The sequence below is a fragment of the Chaetura pelagica genome, unplaced genomic scaffold (genome assembly GCF_000747805.2).
Source record: "Chaetura pelagica isolate M959 unplaced genomic scaffold, ChaPel_1.0 scaffold47, whole genome shotgun sequence".
NCBI lineage: Eukaryota > Metazoa > Chordata > Aves > Apodiformes > Apodidae > Chaetura > Chaetura pelagica.
The window spans coordinates 1,302,931-1,322,744 of record NW_009954140.1 but is presented as its reverse complement, the minus strand read 5'-3'; the positions used below and the strand labels follow the sequence as shown (position 1 = coordinate 1,322,744).

Here is a 19,814-nt window from a genome sequence, read left to right as displayed (position 1 = left end):
AGCAGGAAGGACTGAGCACACAAGAGGGAGCCCTTTCCCAGTCTGCCCTGTCCAGTGTTCGCCTGGAAGCCCAGATCCATGCAAACACCCACATTGCCTGAGTGCCACTTAACTCGACTGAAGCTCAGCCTTCTAAGGCTAACAGCAGAGCACTTTGTCACAACAAAATATCCTCTTCTGAAAAGCACTGGAGGTCAAATGAGCTCTGAGTCATTGTCACATTCATTTTTTTTATACCAAATTGCTGCTGCTGAATCAGTTTCTGCATAATAGAATAATAAAATCATCCCTCATATCACACTTGATCTATTGCATTTTCCCTGGCACACAGAATGGATTCAGTTTAGGCACTGGTTGTCTAAACCAGCTAAACCCATGAAGGTACAGGGCTTAACCAGTCAGAACTACTAGAGTCCAGCTCAGCTGTTGGATGGATGACCTGGTTGTTATGCTGATGATCTTGCACAGATGCTGGTTCCTATCTGTGCATTCAGAGGAATATTTTTATACCTTATGCAGTTTATACACAGAAGATTATTAACACTGCTAACAGTCTGATCAGGGTATAATCATTACATTACTGTGGATGATAAATAATTCATTACTTTGTGCTCTGCTTGTATGAAATCTTAATGTCAAATGAATGCTTGGCTGCAGAATCTTGTTTCTATTTAAGAAGTATAATTTGTAAGAATTAATAAATGATTTATTCTTTTTTCTTCTCAAAGTTTTTCTGAACTTCACTTACAGAAAAACAGGAACTTTTTCTTGCTGGGTAGGTTTCTAGAGTGAAGGAAGTGAACAACTCAAGCAAAAGATGTTCTATCAGAATCTAGCAGCAAATACTGTTCAAACACAGTACTCCCTTTATCTGAGAAGGCTTGGTTATCAATAACAAGGCAGATACTTATTTCTGCAAAACAAAATCACATTATTTCAGGTGATAAGTGTCAAATGAGATAAATTATATACTCAATTGGTCAGCATGCATGTTCAGCTTAAGTGAAGACTTACTCATAGAGAGTACAGAGGAGAGAGAGAGCAAAATCTAAATCCTTCTGTACCAATCATGTCCCTGCAGGCTTATGTGGAGTCTACTAAATTGGTAAAAATTGTGTAGTTAATTATTTCTATTAAGCCACCTGCAGCTTTAGTTTTAAATACAAGTTACTCGTCATTCTTAGTCTGAAGAGACATTTTATAATGCTCGAGTTGCCCTGGGCAGTGATACCAAAGGTCCTGGGATAGCTCACAGCCCTGCAGCCATAGCATTCAGCATCCTTGTCCTTAGGGAAATATTCAAAGGAAGAGGCTGGAACCACTCAGAGATCACACATTATTTATCTGTTTTTCATCTGAGTCACTGCTTAACTAGGCATCTCTTTCCACTTCAAAATCAATAAAACCTTATGCAGAAAACACACAAAACAAGTGTATTTTGTACCATTAACATAATTTACTAATGAAAAACCCACATACAGTACATACTGCCCTGTGATACATAGATTTTCTTGGCAAAATGTTTGGCATTCTTTGGGAAAAAAACCCCCATATAATAAAATACTTCACGTATATAGAAAATATTTAAAAATATAAAATTCTGGTCCTCATAACTGTAAAATACTTTGTTCACATATCACAAGTATAGTCTACTACAAAACCTGTTTTGTAAATTACAGTACATTCACAAGTCACTTTTGTGGCAACTCAATCATATTTTTTTTAAAAAAAACAACAACAAACCCAAACCAAAAACCCAAGGAGTTTTTTTTTTTTTTAAAAAAAAAAAAAACTCCTTGGGTTTTTGGTTTGGGTTTGATGTTGTTTTTTTTAAAAAAAAAAAAAACTCCTTGGGTTTTTGGTTTGGGTTTGATGTTGTTTTTTTTAAAAAAAAAAAAAACTCCTTGGGTTTTTGGTTTGGGTTTGATGTTGTTTTTTTTAAAAAAAAAAAAAACTCCTTGGGTTTTTGGTTTGGGTTTGATGTTGTTTTTTTTAAAAAAAAAAAAAACTCCTTGGGTTTTTGGTTTGGGTTTGATGTTGTTTTTTTTAAAAAAAAAAAAAACTCCTTGGGTTTTTGGTTTGGGTTTGATGTTGTTTTTTTTAAAAAAAAAAAAAACTCCTTGGGTTTTTGGTTTGGGTTTGATGTTGTTTTTTTTAAAAAAAAAAAAAACTCCTTGGGTTTTTGGTTTGGGTTTGATGTTGTTTTTTTTAAAAAAAAAAAAAACTCCTTGGGTTTTTGGTTTGGGTTTGATGTTGTTTTTTTTAAAAAAAAAAAAAACTCCTTGGGTTTTTGGTTTGGGTTTGATGTTGTTTTTTTTAAAAAAAAAAAAAACTCCTTGGGTTTTTGGTTTGGGTTTGATGTTGTTTTTTTTAAAAAAAACAACATCAAACCCAAACCAAAAACCCAAAGAGTCTTTTTTTTTTTCATGCTAGTCCAGCATCTTTGGCCATACTGTAGAAAATCCCCTTTGATGCTATAAGGTTGGCAGGTGTATCAAATTCAGCTACAGTCCCATTGTCTAGAACAAGAACCCTGTGCAAAACAAAAGGGTGTCAGAGAATTCCTTGCAAGAAATGGGATATCCCTTTCTATCACAAAGCAAATACTGCTCTAATCTTTTCCAGGCTGTTGTTTTGCTCAACTCTTTTCCCACGTTGAAGCACACAGATGATAAATGTTCTCCCTAAGCTGCTGTTTGGTTTAAAAAGGTACAATAAAAAGGTACAACAGAGTCACTGTCTCTTGGAGGAGAGGGGGGAATAATTAAAAAAAGTCTTGCTACTAATTCTGGAATTGAAAACACAGCACCAGATAGCAGAGGAGGTAAAAGCTTGTTAAGTACGGTAATATATTTAAATATAGTTAATATATGTTGGTGAAAATGTTAAAGCAGCTGCTAGTTAAGAAAGGATCCATAACCTTGTTGCCAGCCCCATTAATGCAACTGGGAAGTCTGTCTTGCACAGCTCTGCTCAGTGACTATAGAACCTGTTTCTTATGCCACCAGAAGCAAAGTTGGGCCTGCATATTCTAGGATTATATGGCTTAAACAGCATTTTTTACATACTCCTGGCAAGAGCATCAGTGTGACTGGAGACAACCCAGACCCTTTAAAGTGCTGCTTCACACAGCCAGGCAAGCAGCAAGTCCCCCTGGCCCTGCATCACTCCCAGGTGGTTACCTTGTGTAATCCATAATTGTGTTCAGCCTGTGTGCTATTGTCAGCACCGTGCAGTCTTCAAACTGGGTCCTGATTGTCATCTGGATCAGATCATCCGTCTCCAGGTCGATCGCTGCCGTCGCTTCATCCAGGACCAGGATCCTTGTCTTGCGGAGCAGCGCTCGTGCCAGGCAGATCAGCTGCCTCTGCCCAACGCTGCGAGCACAGACAGGGCTGTCACCAGCAGGACCTGGAGCTGCCTGCTGCTCAGAACCAGCTGGGCTACAGCAGGTCACTCCTCAGGCACAGCTACTGAACAAAAATTCCCCAGTATTTAGCAAACGGCCCAGTCTCAGCTCAGAAATACACGTTGCAGTGTCCCTGGGCTGCCTGTCGTGTGTGTGTTTGCTCACAGCCTGACCCAGGGCTGCCTGAGCCACCAAATCCCCTTTGCCTATGGCTGTGACAAAAGCCAGGGCAACCAGTGGTTACAGTGCTGCTGCCTGAGGTTGCAAAAACACACAGTTGAAACCACACTGAGCACATCCAAACTCGGAAAGAAAAAGGGAAGAAAGGAAAAAAAAAAAGTTCTGAGGCTGTATGTTCTTCTACCATAAAAACATAAGTCTGAGCAGTCCACCCCTCATCCCCTGCCACAACAGCACCCCAGACACAGGCTGTCTGACTGTGGGGTGAGGAAGGATCTGAATGTTGATCCCATACAGAATTTGGTTACACCACAGGCTCAGAATCCAAAGCAGGGCATTTTGTCATCCCCATTGATGTCTTCATGGGTCTTCCAAAGAATAATGCAAAACAAACATTGCTAAAGTCAATTGAGGCAGAGGACTTACTCAGCCCAGCAGCTTTGGATGTTACCATGGCTTTTCCCTTCCTACAAAACCATGTTTAAGGGACTTCCTAATATTCAGCCATCCTAAAACTTCATTTTTCACTGATTAAGACAGATTTTGGTTTGAGAAACACTTCCCAGCAGCCAAGAACAATCAGATCATTCATGGCACAGGCAGAACTCTAGGCCTTAGTGGTTTTGAGCCTTACTGGTTTCCTGAAACAGGAATAGGTGGCTAAACCATTTTAGCCACAACAGACAACAGTGTAAACCTGTGCTCCAGTGTTACTCACTGCTAGGGCTCTATGAAAGCTGTGTGTGTATTTCTAACCCCAGAATTCCTTACCTAAGATTTTCTCCACCTTCTGAGCATTCATAGTCCAACATGGATGGCTGACTGCTGACAAACCTCTTCAAATGAGACAGTTCAAGAGCTTTCCATATTTCATCATCTGAATACTTATTAAATGGATCCAGGTTCATTCTCAGCGTTCCAGAAAAGAGAACAGGATCCTGGATATAAACCCAAGTATCATTAGAAAAGTGCTCAAGCTGTTTTAAGTACAGGTATTACAATACATATTATTGATTTGAAGTCTCCATTGAGCCACCTCCCAATCCTGTCCTCTCTGAAAATACATTACATTATACACAGTTAAAAATCAAGTTCCAACTGTAAAGATGTTTTATCCTAAATCCTGTTTTATCACCCAACATCAGCTTATAAGGTGACAGGACAGGACCACTTTAAAGTATAAACAGTTTGCTTTACCAACACAATTTTCTGAGTGTAACAAAGTATTATCCTCTGAGGATAAATGATTAGTTATGGTTTTCTAAGCTGCCAGACATGCTTCCTTTGTTGTGATGCACAGCAACAGTACCTGAGGAATAATTGTTAGCCTGGATCGAAGGTCATGGAGACCAATCTCTGAAATTTTCACACCATCAATTTTGATTTCCCCTTTTGCAGCTTCCAGGATCCTAAAGAGACAGAGTGTCATGGAGGACTTCCCTGCTCCAGTTCTGCCAACAATTCCAATCTACAACAAATCACAGGTTTAACAACAAAGCACATGGTTAAAATCAAAACCCAACAGAAATAAATTAAACAAAACAAACCCAAACAAACATCCAAGATTCCCCTAAGGGGTTTGACACAAGATCTGAATCTCACAAAAAATGTAACCACCTTTCCCTAGAAAACCCTGTCATACTTTGTCATGTATAAATTGCCATTCCTGTGTGATTGATACTCCATAAATACACATATGCAGGCCTAGAGCCACCCTGAATAACTTGGGGTGATTAGCTGAAGTGTCCCTGTTAGGAGCCAGATCACTCAAGGGGAAGACATCAAGGCTTTTCAGAGGGCAATTCAGACCTTGCAGGTGTATCTGGAAGGCAGTTGTCACCCTGTCTGCTTAGTGTAGGGACAATTGCCTTCACTTTTAAAAGCAGCCTGTTTGGTGGAGGACTTTCCCATGCTAGTTGTTCTCTCGCCAGCACAAAAAGACCAGACCTTTCTATTGAAGAAGCGAATCTCCCAGAACAAAGGGGATGTCCTGGTTAAGGAAGCCAAGAATGTAATTTCCTTCCATGCCAAAAATTCCACAGGGAAAGCCAGAGAGCAGGAAAAGCTGGAATTCCTTCTCCCATCTGCATTGCTTCAGAAAAGTGTTCTTGTCACTGAATTTTTGTCACTTATGTTGGTGCCTCCTACATGGTGTATGGTAGCCTGTTGCCAACCTAATTTGGGAAGTCCAGAAAGCCCCATGCAATTGGTCCTACTGCTTCCAGCCTGGAGGATGCTGGCACACCAATAGCATGCTTGTCACTGCTGGCTGCTGCAATGACAGCTTCAGTAGGTCTCCACCACTGGGGCAAGTGGGCTCGTAACCCCCGTCCTCTACTCCATGGTTGTCCCTGGAGGCCCAGAGCAAAGCTCTAGCAAACACATACAGCTGGTACCTCACCTTTTCTCCACCGTGCACATGGAGGTTTAGACCCTTCAGCACTAGATCCAGGCCTTTTCTGTACCTCACTGAGTAATTCACAAACTCCAGCTCTCCCTTGGATGGCCAGTCTTCTGGGGGACTCTTGCCCTCAATGATCCAGGGAGCCTAAGGAAAACAAGAGTCAGGAATGTCTCACATAGTTTTAAGAAAAAAAAAACCAAATTCAGAAACAAACATGGAACATATATCAGATAAATCAAATCTCCATTATAAAATACGTTTATAATAATGTGAGAAAAACATGGGTTCCTAAGTATACACCCATTCTGGTCTTTGTTGTGAAGTTTACAGGAAAAATGTCTGAGCACATAGGGCCATTTTCCATTAACTTCCACTGCCAGTTTCATGCCAGCTTGAGCTCTGGCTTATAACATGTATCATGCATCCTGTCATCCTGTCTAACTTCCTTTTAGCTTCCAGATCAAACACTTGATTTCCAGAACCATACACTGCAGCTCTTCTCAGATCCTCCAGTTTGTCCTCCTTAATCTCCCACCATGTGCACAGCACTAACTAAACCCCGTGTGTCCAAGGAGCAGCAGATTTCCCAGCTGAGCTTCACCTCCCACCTTTAAAAGTACTTGGCAACAAAGGTAGATGACTGGATGATTTTCCTGGATTAGGCAGTACTGTGTTCTTAGAGATGTTCTCCTCTCATGGCAGACAAAGACTGATTAAGCTGATTAAACAGCAATACTCCTGAAAAACATGTGCATAGCCTGATAATTGTCCTGCAGCTGTGCTCACTAGCTGGATCACAGCACCATCCATGCAGGCAGGACTATGCATCAAACACTTCAGACCCAATGGGAGAAATATTCTGATGGTAAAACTCATCTCTGTTGTGCTACAGCCACTCACAGTAGCAGAAAATGAGATGCTAAGCACAGGCTGCCTAATGGCAGGAATAATTTGGAGCTGTGATAGCATAAATTACAGTTCAGAGTGTGACATTTGTTCAGGTTAAATGATAACACTCTCAGAGCAGGAACTGTCTCTCAGGAGTCTAAAGAAAGACCATGTAAATGTGTGCATTAAAATTTGGCCACGCTTGTTGGGGAGCAATGCCTGATGCTTGGGAGCTGACCTCTGTTTCAGTTTCTGAATACTCTTTTATTCTTTCAACAGCCACAATGTTAGTTTCAAGTTCAGAAGTCATTCGGACCATCCAATTCAGAGACATGGTCACCTGGGAGAAGACAAAGAATCAACGACAGAGGAACAACAGATTTAATAATAACAACAAAAAAACCAGACACTGCTACTAAGGCATGGATCACATTAATATTACAAATGAAATCATTACCTTTGCATTGATGTTAATACAGTTACTGGCACAGGAAGTCTACCAGTAATCAGGTGCTCATGTGAAGAAGCAGATGACACTCAGAGTGTTTTAACAAATTGCCCTCTCAAAAAAGCTGCCTGGGAGTCATCCCCCTAGTCATGGGTCTCACTGGAAAGTTGCTCAGAACAATCCTGGATGCTCAAGGTATCCAAAAAGCTTCTGGCAAGAGTGAGGCTATTAAATCTGCTAAACTGTCCCAGCCTTGGCAAGTAGAGTTTCTCTCACCTATTTATGAATCTTGCAGACCTGCCTGTGATTACCTGGCCACACGGATGTGCTAGGTAGCAGGCACCATGCAGGACATGTTAAGCTACTCAAAAAACCTGTTCTTGGTGGGTGCACCTGACACTTCCTGAGCTTCCACATGCTGCTGCTGGGGATACTGTGGTGCAGCACAACCTCAGTGCTCTCAAAGTGCCCTTAAATTCTACTGCATGTGACCTTGCTGGTGCTCTGTTAGCTTTCCATGTAAACATCTGTTGTTTCCAGGTGTCCCACAACTCACTTATTATTCCCTTATCAACCTCAGCTTTAACAAGCACTTAAAGTATTGGTAATCTATCTAAACCATCGACAAAAATGCAAACCCATCAATGAAGAGAAAGCTCTAATACATACCTGTAATGCATAGGAGACTGAAAGTCCTACCAAGCCAGCATTGAGGCTGTTTCTGCCAATCACAGCAAACAGGGCAGCAAAAAGGACCACACAGTTCCCCACAAATTCAACTCGAACACCCAGCCACCTGGTCAGAGGGCACATGGAAGCAGAGGGGTAAATAGTTGCTTGGGCCAGTTATGCAAACCAGGATTATCTAACTGGAAACCAGAAGCAATCTGCCTTTTTACCTGTTTGATACTATGCCAGGGTAGTAACTCTTCTGGTTTTCATCCACCCTCACATCACTGATGTCTACGAAGGACTTCACTCTTCTATAGGCTCTGATGACACTGGCCCCTGAGACTGTTTCTGAGAAGTGTGAGTAGATGGGGGATCTGCTCACAGACTCCAGACGCTTCAGCTGGCGGGACGTGGCTACGTAGAATCGCTGCCATTTTTTGGAGAAAATGGAAGGGACATTTAAATATTTCCTCTTTTCATAAACAGTGAAGAAATTTTTTAGGTTAAGGATTTAAAGAAGATTGCTACTGATGCACTTCAACCCTCCAAAATATTCTTTATACTTTAGAAAAATGTTAAGAAATTTATCTTTGCTTTGTTCTGCCACAGAGGATTGGGTAACAGCAATTTCTATTGACTGTAAGTTGAACTTATTTTATGTCCTTTTAAATGTAGTTAAACAGTCTAAAAAAATCAATCCATTGGTAGGAGGCTCATCTTCCAAGAAAATGAAACATGACTTTGCACCTCCATTAGCAGGTCTCTATTTACGGTCTGTAACAATCTTCATTTTTGCTCAGAAGTCAATACAATCGATGCTTTCTATTTTCAACATTTTAACTCCTCTGTGTCTTGAAAACTTGTCAATATGTCAAATATTTTCACACTTCAATATATTGAAGTGCACTGCAACTCTAGCAGTAGGCTTATTTGTTATTAAAGGAAACATGATGCCTATTTATTTAATGACCACATCTCATAGGACATTCCTTTTTCTGAAAGAAGTAAATAATATCTTGTTTACATAAATATGTAGTTCATTCAGATATTTTAATTTTCCCCCAAATTCATGTTTGTCCTAAAAAAAAAGAGATGAACAACAGAAGAAGTCAATGCAGTGGCAGTCAGATATTTTTCCAGTTACCTGAACAAAGAAGTACAGAATTGCAAGTGGAACTATAACCACAGAGAAGAGCGGAGTACTCGTGATAATTACAATCATGGTCGATAAAGAGGTGAAGAATGTTCCAAGGAACATCAGGATGGTGGGTGGGATCACTTCATCGATCACATAGATGTCCTTGGAGAAGCGGTTGATGACCCGGCCGGTGGGGGTGGTGTCATAGAAGGACTGTGGGGTGTGGAACTTGTTCTCCAGCAGAGCAGCGTGGAGCGTCCGGGCGGCGTTGATGCCGCCCATGGCCAGGGTGAAGGAGCAGATGAGCACAATGAGGCCTAGCAGGTGGAGAGGGGAGGTGTTCACCAGCCAGCATGGTGTTCCCGATTCATAGCTCTTTGACTCTCAGCAGTTCCTATCATGCTAAAAGCTCCTTTTCCTTTACCACGTTCCCTGTCCATCCCTCTCTTACCAGGCACATCGACACTATGGCATCGGGGCACAGGACACGTCCCAGGGGGTTTCACCACTGTGCTGAGCACAGCAGACAGATGCACAACCCTCCTCCCTCTTTCTGCAAGCCTCTGTGAAGTCCTAAACCTACACCTCAACCCGTCAGTCTCTTCTACACCTAAACTTTCATGCTTTCTCTGACTTCTGTCTCAAGCTTCCATGTCCCCCGTTCAGCTCCCTCCAAGGGCTTCACAACAAAATTAAAAGCGTTGGGCTGAGCTCAGAGTTGGTAGCTCCACATTATGCTACTTCCCTTACTTAGGACAGGATTTGGGGGGGGCAATTTTGTGCGACCAGTAACCAGTACAATGGCTTTCCCACCTAATTCCTCTTAACTACGCCTCGAGACATCATGATTTTATCTGGTCTCACCTTGCAAGAGCCCCAGGGCAGCATAGACCCCGATCCGCATGGCCTTGTTCTCCTGAGTCCCATTGATCACCGGCTCGTTGGTCCAGTCACTGAGCCACACGTTGGCCCCAATAGCAGCAGCATTTTGACAGCAATACAGGAAACATATCACTAGAGAAATGACAGGGCTGACAGCCTTCATGTATTGCCAGAACACCGACAGCTTCACCTGTAAAGTCACACACCAAGCTGGTTGGTACAACTTACACAACCAGGAGTTTGGAAAGAAGAGGAGAGAAATTTCTCCATCAGATGAACTCTAACATACCAGAGAGAACAGGTCATCTGCCTGAGCTTCAAGTCAGGGCAAAGACTTTCAAAACAAGGCAGAAACTTCTCTGAAATACTCTTTTCCTCCATTTTGAGGGACTGTATTTTATTAGTTTTAGCTTTTAAGTCTATGCAAGAGGGGGGGGGGAATATATATGTATATATAAGAGGCTGATCAAATAGCAACAAAGGATGAGGGAAAAGAACAGGAGCCAAGGTTTCCAGGCAAAAGAAGCAACTTGGCAGGCATATGGAGCTCAGGACTACTTTAAATGGCCTATTTAAGAGAAAGTGCTGGATATGCCTCCATCCAGGTGTCTTTACAGCAGCTTAAATGAGGTACCAAATGGTAGTGCAGCCCAACAGGAACATGAACAAATGATGCTTGTGGCAAAAAGTAAAGATGCTGTTTCCAAGGCAGTGCAAAAAGGCAGAGAAGCAAAAAGAGATGGAGGCTCAGGACAAAACTCAATCTCTAAAAAAGCATAAAAAGGAATAATTGAAAGCACAAGTGTTGCTGATTAGGGACTTGGAAAGCTAAAATAGTCCACAGCAACAGTTAATTACACATCTGTGCCATAGAACATGTACATTAGAATAAAGAGGACACATTAAGCCTTCTGAAGTGGAGGGAAGGTGCTTTCTTAACAAAACCTCCCTTCTCCTATTCCAACCTCTGCTCCTTTCTGAGTATTTTACTTTTGCATTCCCATCTTTTTTCCTCCTTCCTTTCTCTGTTCCTCTGTTCCCATTTCAGGCCCTGGCCCCAAAGGGTCAGAGTACTGCCCCTTTGGTCCCTATGAGCATAAAAAGCTCTCAGAAGATGGACCACAGATCTTCTGGCACACAGCGACCAGCTGGCTTGTACAACCACTGCTGCAGGTCACCCAATACCCAGTGCTGCAGCTGGACTCAACAGCTGCCAAACAGTTTAAAGACCAACAGTGCTGAAAGCTCTGCAAAGTCAGACAGAGCACAGTGCTATGCCATATCAGGTGACTGTGGCAGGAGCTGGTAGGGATTTTCTTCCTTTTTATCCTTTTTCCCTTAAGTACATCAACCTTACCAGGTGCAGAAACCTCTGCCAAAATCCCAAACTTGAACAATTAGTGGCCACCAGATTAATGCCTAAAGCCTGCAGCTGGGATTTATACCAACACATTTAACAGAACTGCACCAAATGTGAAAGTAAAACCCATTATTTCAAACAGGAAAAAACCCCAGCATTTAGAAAAAGAGATGGGGATGGGGGAAATCAAACCCTACCGTTCCCTTCTCGGTGGTTTCAGCCTGAATTAGTTTCTCAGTAGGATTTTTTCTTGGCAGTGGAGCCTCTGCTGGCTTCTTCTCACAGACTCTTCGTTTGGTTGACATTTTGTTGGGACATTCTCCTCCCTCAGAAGATATTACACTAAGTTGCCTAGTCAAAACAAAAGAGTCATTAGGAGGAAAAGGGCATATTGTGGCAGCACTAAGGCAAGGCTGGGATGCAGCGGGTTGGACTTATTCCCAGCTCTTCTGCTGTGTTCCCATGCCAACCCCACTCATAGCTATGGGTGCTGGTACCACCCCCCTCTGAATGTTCAGTGATGTATAGATGCCAGAAATATAGTTCTTCAGAAAGGCTCTGGCAGGGCCTGAGCTCTTGGGTAAAGGTCATTAGAGGCTTCATTGCAGGACAGAGATTTCCAGGCTAACCCCTGAGCTCTGTTTTCACACCAACAGTAGCAGGACAGCATCTATGGGTATGGTTATGAGAACTTCTAAAGATTTCCAAGATTCCCAGTGGGAAGGTGCAATGCAAAGGGTTTGTCTCTCATGCAACTGGTGGCAATTTAGTGTCATGTGGGTAGATACAGACCGTGGAGTTACCTGAGAATCAGAGAGTTGCTTTAAGAAATGGATTCAGTTCAGATTTAAAATTGCAGGATTAGTTGTTTGATCTTCTTTGCATGTTATTTCACTTTTATTTTCAAAAGGACACTAATGTATTTTTAAGAGGAAACAGAGGAGACTAAAGCCCAGACTGAGAGGCACTAACTGACTAACATCTTTCAGATGCATTTCACCCCAGACACAGAGAAGTGGACCTCATGTTTACCTAAGAAATTGTTTGCGGACCTCATTTGTCACTGGTTCATTATCTGCCAGATCAGTGTGAATGCTGAGGGTGTCTTCAGCTAGCAGAACTTCTTCCTCCTCCAGCACTGCAACACAAGAACCACATCTCAAATTTTCTGCTGAACAAAGCAGAAAGCACAGAAAAAGGTGGCTACTCAAAGCTAAAGTAATGAAAACCAATACCACAGCAGGAAAATCATAGGGCTTAAACATATAAGCAGAGAAAAAAATACCAGACTCTGCATAGACCCTGTGATAGCAAGTCCAGTTTGTTCTTGGCTACTCTATTTTCCTTCTGAGCTTGACCTTGCTAATTGTAAAATAATTTCCCAATTTAAAATGATTCCTAACAAAATAATTGTTTTTTTTCTAGGACAAATCATACAACATTTTCAAAGAAATCTGTGAAAACATTGATCGATAATACACACCTGGCTGTAGACAACAATTTTCATGCTAGAGCAGAAGGCAAATGCCAGGTTGTCATAAAGGAGCAGGGGACACAATACAGAGAAAATTTCTATGCTCTGGTTGACAGAAAAACACATGTTTTAAGAAAAAGCAATACTGTACTTGATTCGTCCTCTTCGATGTCTTCATTGAGCGCATAATTTCGCAGGAATTCTGCAAAGGCCTTGTTTTGTTTCAGAAGGTCTTGGTAAGATCCCATTTCAGAGATTTTGCCATCCACCAGGACAACTATGTGGTCTACCTGAGGCAGAAAGCTGATGCCATGGGTCACCAGGACTCGGGTCTGGACAGGGAAAAAGAGAAAAACCCCACATCTCTCAGTTTTCTCTGTGAGGACTCAGATGCTGCTCAGCAAGCTAAATTCTAACACATTTTTGGGAGAGGGAGTGAATTATCATGTCAAGGTGAAATGCCAGGGGAAATACACTGTCCTTGTTAGCCAAATGAGCTTGGAAATACGCACATGAACTATTGCATAGTGATATAACCACAGAGGGAAGTAAAACAACTGAATTATCAACCCCCTTTTCCCTTGGGCTCATTTCCTTTGCAGTCCCTTCCCTTCTGAGCTCTGGGGCAGCCTCAAAAGACTGTAATGGGGACAGAGGAGGAAGCAAGGAGGTGGCAATTTGGTTGCATGCTGCCAAAGACCTGGCCTCAGAATCAGGAAGCTCTTACAACTTCCTCACTGTGTTGCCTCCAAGTAACAACAAGCAATGCTAAGCTGACAACCTTTTCAAGTGTCAAAGCTCAAATCAGGACAAGTTCCTGCAAATGTCTTGGTTTTGGAGATCTCATAGTAGGGATTTTAAAAAACAGATCAGGTTTTGGTCTCTACATACTGTGACTAGATCACATCACTTCTGGGCATGCCTAAACAGCAGCTCACTGCAGGCTGTGCTGTGGGGAAAAGGTGTCCACGTTACCAATTGAACACTGAAATTCAGGAATGATTCAGCACTCAAGCCTTGGTAGTGAGACAGGTTTCCTGCTCCCCAACAGCAGTTTCAGAGTTTGTGTGCATTTTGAAGAGGATCTAAATGCCAACTTACTTTTCCTTTAAGTACCCCATCTGGACCAATAACTTTGTCAAAGATGTGCTTTGCAACATGCGAGTCCACGGCAGAAAGAGGATCATCTAACAGGTAAATGTCAGAGTTGCTGTACACAGCACGAGCCAGGCTCACTCGCTGCCTCTGGCCACCTTAGAGGTTGATGCCCTGAAGGGAAAGATGAGAGAACAAAACATGTCACATAACTCAGTTCCAACAACAGCTCTGACTTTTCATGGCTCTCACCCAGTCAAACACTCAGATGCTAAATTGAAACATGAGACACCAAAGAGAATAACTCACTCCGAGCCAAATCCAGGAACAGAATGCCTCTAAATCTGTTTGTTCCCTGCCAAACTTCCACTCACCCAGCAATCTGGAGATGGAATCAGCCTCTTGCTTAATAAGCTCCTAAAGGGAGCTGTTAAAATGCTCAACTATAAAAAGGAAGACATTCAACCAGGATGTAAAATGTAATCATTCAAAGAAGGGCTGCAGCACCTGCAGCATCTTCCGCATCTCTCATCTTACATACAAATCCACATATCCAGCCCATCTCATGCAATTGATCTCACATTTAGTGGCCAAAAAAAAAGTATCTTTGTTGGTAAGCACAGATGTAAAAGATTCTCATTAAAATGAGGTGCTATGGGATGATCATATCACTTTTCCACTTGAAGCACACCATATGTTCCCTCTCTTCTTATCCCTATGGGAAAAGGAAGGACTTTTAACCATCCTGGACAGATACACCTTTACAATTGGACAAGAAAGGGAGGATGCTCTGATCTTCCAGGGCTAGATGTGCAATTATGCATCACAGTAGAAACACATCCTTAAAGTTAGGAACAAGTTGGAGTCCAACTGCCTTCCACAAAAGCACCCCACATGTTTCAGTGGTGACTGTAGCCGTGATGCCACTGTAAAACCAACCCAACAACGTGCAGACTTCACAGCATTCTCTCTTTAGCTAACAGAACAGGAAAAATCACCTTCTCTCCTATCTCAGTCTGATCTCCTCCTGGCAGCACTTCCAGGTCAGTTTTTAAAGCACAGGCCTCCAGGACATTTTGGTAGTTTTGATCATTAGGAGCTTGGCCAAACAAAATGTTATCTTTCAGTGTGGCATTCTGGATCCAGGCTTGTTGAGGCACATAAGCAACAGAACCCTAGAACAAGGAACAAGAAAGGAAACCTCTGCCTGTAACAAGTAGCTATTCATGCTCAAAACTCTGATTAAGATCTGCAGCACATGGGTATAGCTCCTGTTTGATTTACCTGCACATTATGCATACATGTGTGTTAACTGCTGATGTATAGTTGATAGAGTAAGGAAAGTGATTTCATATAAATACAACTGAACAGGTGTGGGCAAAACCCAAATAAACACATAGACAAGTTGGCACAGGAACAAAATGAACTCCCTCTCCAGCCTAACATGCATTATAAGCACTGGCAGGCATCAACAGCAGGTTTCCATAGCAATGTTAAATAGCATTGTAAACAATACCAACCTTCACAGCCACTTCTCCTTCCAGCTTTTCCATTTCACCCAGGAGAGCAGACACCAAAGATGACTTCCCACAGCCAACATGGCCAACAATGGCAACCAAAGCACCACTGGGGATCAACAGATTTATACTGTGGAGGAAACAGGCTGGAAATTAATTAAACATTAGTTTACTAAAGACATGATGGGTCTTTAAACCAGGGCTGAAATACACAGTGACAAATCAGCCTGAGTTAAGTAATAGTAGGCATAGCTTGGTCACTGGTCTTCTCCTCCTTTTCTTGTGCACAACCCATAACTGAAGGAGTACATGGAAACCCAGCATTGACCTATCCTACTGGTTGTAGGACTGGGAGCAAGCCTTCTAAGACCCTTTGGTGTGTCCTACCAGTCCACGAGCAAGTCAAACAGGGTTAATAAGCATTTTGAAGGTGAAGTGATACAGCACTGAATGATGGACACAGACTTTGCTGTCAATGTATCTTTCTTTAATTAAATCAGGCCAAACTTCTGTTAGCAAAGATACTGGTGCACAACTAGGACTCCAATTCTTATTCAGATCCTAACTATGCAGGTAGATGATGTTTTGAAGACTGCAAGAGGTTTTTTGTTTAAAAAACCCCGCAACACTCAATGCAGGAAGACTCAAAAGCACTACAAGGTATCTTTTTATTTTCATTATTCTTTCCCTCTAGCTGAGTTTTGCCTTATTGCCACTTTAGGAAGTCACCAGGTAATTTTTAGGCTCAGGTGGCTAGCAATTTGAGCTGGAGATGAATAATTCTTTCTGAAATAAACTCCACAACACTGAAGTCTACCTGGCTGCAGATTTGTTTGCTTCAACCAACCTGGCTCCTTTGAACTCTAAGCCTCTGGCTGGCAGGTTTATAAGCTGTTAACATAATATACTCAGCACAGCAGCACAAGCTCCTCAGACTGAGAATTCTAGGAATATTTATCAGGCTTCTGTGATTTTCATCTGACAACAAAGCATAACATAAGGAAGTATAAGCTTCCAGGTGAATTTTGCTTATAGTCATTCAAATAGGCAAATGAGCAGAACATGCACCCTTGCAGTCTGGAAATGACCCATCTACAGCCACAGGGCTGAGCCTGCCACAAGACTCTTAGAAGAACAGATCACTGTTTGCATGCCCAAATCCAAACCCAGACATCTCAACTACCCTCACAATCCATCAGATCAACTTCATTTGTGCAATGCTTCAGTTAAAAATAAAAAGTGAAACTTATTTAAGAAACTATGCAGCCTTTCTGTACTTCAATAGGTACGTACTTTATATTAGTTGCTGCAGAGTTACGGCCTTACTGCCCTGCTTTGTAAAGCCTAAATAGCATGAGGCGTGAGGATTAGCTCAGTGTTTTAAAGGCAGAAGAGATGGGATTTAGGGAAACAACCTCTTCAAGTAGTGGGACTGCAGACATTACTAGACATCTTTCCAATCGACCTGCCAGGAACCAGAACCCAGGCAGCTGTTGTATTGTAATTGCAGAAAGAAATCTTACTCTTTCAAAGATGGCTTAAGCTCCTTTCCCCAGCTGAACGTTGCGTTAGTCACACTGATGGCCTTGCCTGTGTGAGAGAAACACAATAGAGAAGGCATAAAAGTATTACACAGAATAGTACAGCTGAGAGACTGACAGAGGAATCTTCCTGGGTGTCTCACGGACGCTGCTGTTCCTTTTTCTGAGTCTCATGACTGTGGGTCACAAGACAGGCTTGTGAAGAGTGAAAACAACTGATCATAGGTTAAGCTATAGACTGTGAGCTTACAGACCTGGGGAGCTGAAAAGCTGTCTTGTTTGATCCTGCCCCAGAGGGGCCAGTCCCAACATTTGATGCTCAGAATTCCTGTGCAATGTTGGCACAAGTTCACTAACGAAACCACTTTCAAGTCGGTAGGAGAGCAGTGCCTGCTGCTGACTTGGAGGAACCACATTAAATTTGCCTCTGTGCAGCTTTTTGCTTGCCACACAAGCAAGTCACAGATCTGCAGCTTTCTTTACCTTCTGGTGGGGTGGCATGTAACAGTCAACAAACAACAGCCTCACAGCCATCCCTCCCCTATGTGGCATCAGACACGTGAGAGGTTTGAAACCACATTATCACCAAAGTGTGTTACACAAGAAAACACATTTTTTGAGACCACCTGGTTTGCTCATTTGTTATGGGATGCTGTTTCCAACAGGAAAAAAAAAAAAACAACACAAAAAAGCCAAGACTGTTTGTAACATTCCTGAGCATTTGTGCAGTGCAAAAGATTTGAGCAGGTCTTGCTCTCCCTAGTCAGTGGATGCCCTTCATTCTTCAGTGCTGGTAGCACCCAGTACACTGCAGATGTAAACTCAGGCCAAATAAGTGAGCCCAAAGCTCAAAAATATAGCCAGAAACTTTTATGATTTCCACATGAACAACAAATGCATACTTTCCAAAGAAACAGCAGCTTAAAAAAAATATTTAAAATACATATTGTTTTAGTTTTGTTTTGTTTGTTTGTTTGCTTTTTCACAACTCAGCTAGTCCAAAATAAATACAAGATGTTTGTTGTGTTAGCACAGTTTAGAAAAATACTGATGTCTTTACCTGGTGCAATCACTTTTGTTTCCACACAATTTGGATCAAGTTCATCATGACTCAGGAACTGCTGAATTCTCTTTAGGGAAACACTTGTCTAAGAAAAGAGCATGGCATTATTTTATCATTCTTTTAATGGGGACTTAATGCTCTTACTACTGAAAAAGAAAGCATGCAGAATGGCTGAAGCTTTCACTCCATAGGCTTCCTGAGCAGTGATTCATTCACTCCCTGCAATCACTGATGCTGAAACTCCAGCTTTTAACTGTGAAAAGCCTTAGACCAACCTGAGCTCATCTGAGTGAAGCAGAATTCACACAGGCAAGCTTACTCAGATGATGTCAGGCTTTCCAATACAAGTCAGCAGTAGAGAAAGGATATGAAGACAGAAAACCAGCTAACAGGCAGAGATGCAAGGGATCTCTGCATTCCAGAAACCAGCAACATCTGGGGTTCTTTTTGTTCAAAACAACCAATGCACCAGACCCTCCTTACCTGCACCATGTTGCTAATGACTTGTGGAAGCATACTGAGGGGAAACCTTAAGATATTAAACAAGGAGAGGGAGACAAAAGCCTTTTCTGCATCCAGGATATTCTTCTCATCCACAGAGACATACACAGAAAATGTCGTCAGTGCCACCTGAAAGCCAGAGAGTGAGTTTACTGCAAGACCTAAGAAATATTTTGACATTTTAAAAAGCAGTCAAGCCTGATAGGCATCTTTGAAATAAAAAGTACCGAGAACAAAATTGGGCAAGTTCTCTGTTTCTGACCTTTTCAACATGCTTTAAGAATGACAAGTTATATGAACAAGTTGATACAAAAAAAAGGGCATGCGGAGTAAAATAACTTTAGGATGACTAACAGCTACATGGAGCTGAACTAGGAGATTCAAGGGGAGAACTGCAGAAGTCTGGTAAATAAAAATGAGAAGTGATTATCTGGCTGTGGTTTGGCTGCATTTCCAACTCCACCCAACCAAACTTTCCCATTGTAAACTGCAGGCTAAGCAAACAATTGGATCAGAGTAAAATCCAAGTTATTTGCTGGTTCCCAGTATGACAGGGACCATCCACTGCAGAGGGAGCATCCTCTGCAGTAAATTAATGGTGAGCAGGAATGGAAATGTGTATGTAAGGAGGTCCATTAACTTCAAGGAAACATGAAAGAGGCAGGATCATGAGGTCATTAGGAATATTTCTGCAGGGCTGGGCCCTTGGTCTTGAGGACAGCTGGGTAGCAATAGTTTTGACAAAGTGCTTCCATGAATGTTTTTATTCACCAAAAGCAAAACCCTTTCTGCAAAAGTGATCATAGTGCAATGAGGTAGAAAACAGGAAAAGTAAAAATTGAGGAAAAAGCATTTCAGATTTGGTAATGTATCATTTGGGCTTGATTTTTTACATTAAATCAAGCCTCTCTTTTTTAGGATGCACTAATTTAACACCTCCCTCTCCCACTCAAACCAGCGGAGCACTGCAGCACGAAAGGCAGAAATAAGAGATAAGACAGACATTGGCCTGAGTCAATTACATTTTTTTTCCCTGCTATTCACAAATGTCTCAGAGGTTTCAAATTCTAGTTTCAATTTGTTATGGGAAGTGCTTTGAAGTGGTTTGAAATTCTCCTGAGACAGCTATTCTCAGCTTCCACTGGCAGACTTTATCAAGAAACACTTTAATACCGATTAAGAAAAATGCTCTAGAGAAGAGGGAACTTTGCTTCAAAGCATGTGAATAGGCTTTTTTAAAGT

General features: G+C 41.9%; 1 protein-coding gene across 1 annotated transcript in view; it reads right to left on the bottom strand.

Annotated features, from left to right (window-relative positions):
* Positions 1–2,415: 2,415 nt before the first annotated feature.
* ABCC3 (ATP-binding cassette, sub-family C (CFTR/MRP), member 3) overlaps positions 2,416–19,814 on the bottom strand; it is a 37,080-nt gene continuing 19,681 nt past the window's right edge. Inside the window, 19 exon segments of the mRNA XM_010002757.1 lie at positions 2,416–2,533; positions 3,183–3,377; positions 4,361–4,527; positions 4,899–5,057; positions 5,991–6,137; positions 7,120–7,221; positions 7,999–8,125; positions 8,229–8,428; positions 9,146–9,456; positions 10,004–10,211; positions 11,579–11,732; positions 12,414–12,519; positions 13,007–13,187; positions 13,957–14,124; positions 14,949–15,125; positions 15,471–15,597; positions 16,991–17,057; positions 18,069–18,156; positions 18,555–18,701. Of these exon segments, the coding sequence (XP_010001059.1) occupies positions 2,425–2,533; positions 3,183–3,377; positions 4,361–4,527; positions 4,899–5,057; positions 5,991–6,137; positions 7,120–7,221; positions 7,999–8,125; positions 8,229–8,428; positions 9,146–9,456; positions 10,004–10,211; positions 11,579–11,732; positions 12,414–12,519; positions 13,007–13,187; positions 13,957–14,124; positions 14,949–15,125; positions 15,471–15,597; positions 16,991–17,057; positions 18,069–18,156; positions 18,555–18,701 (2,940 nt within the window). The 3' untranslated portion in view covers positions 2,416–2,424.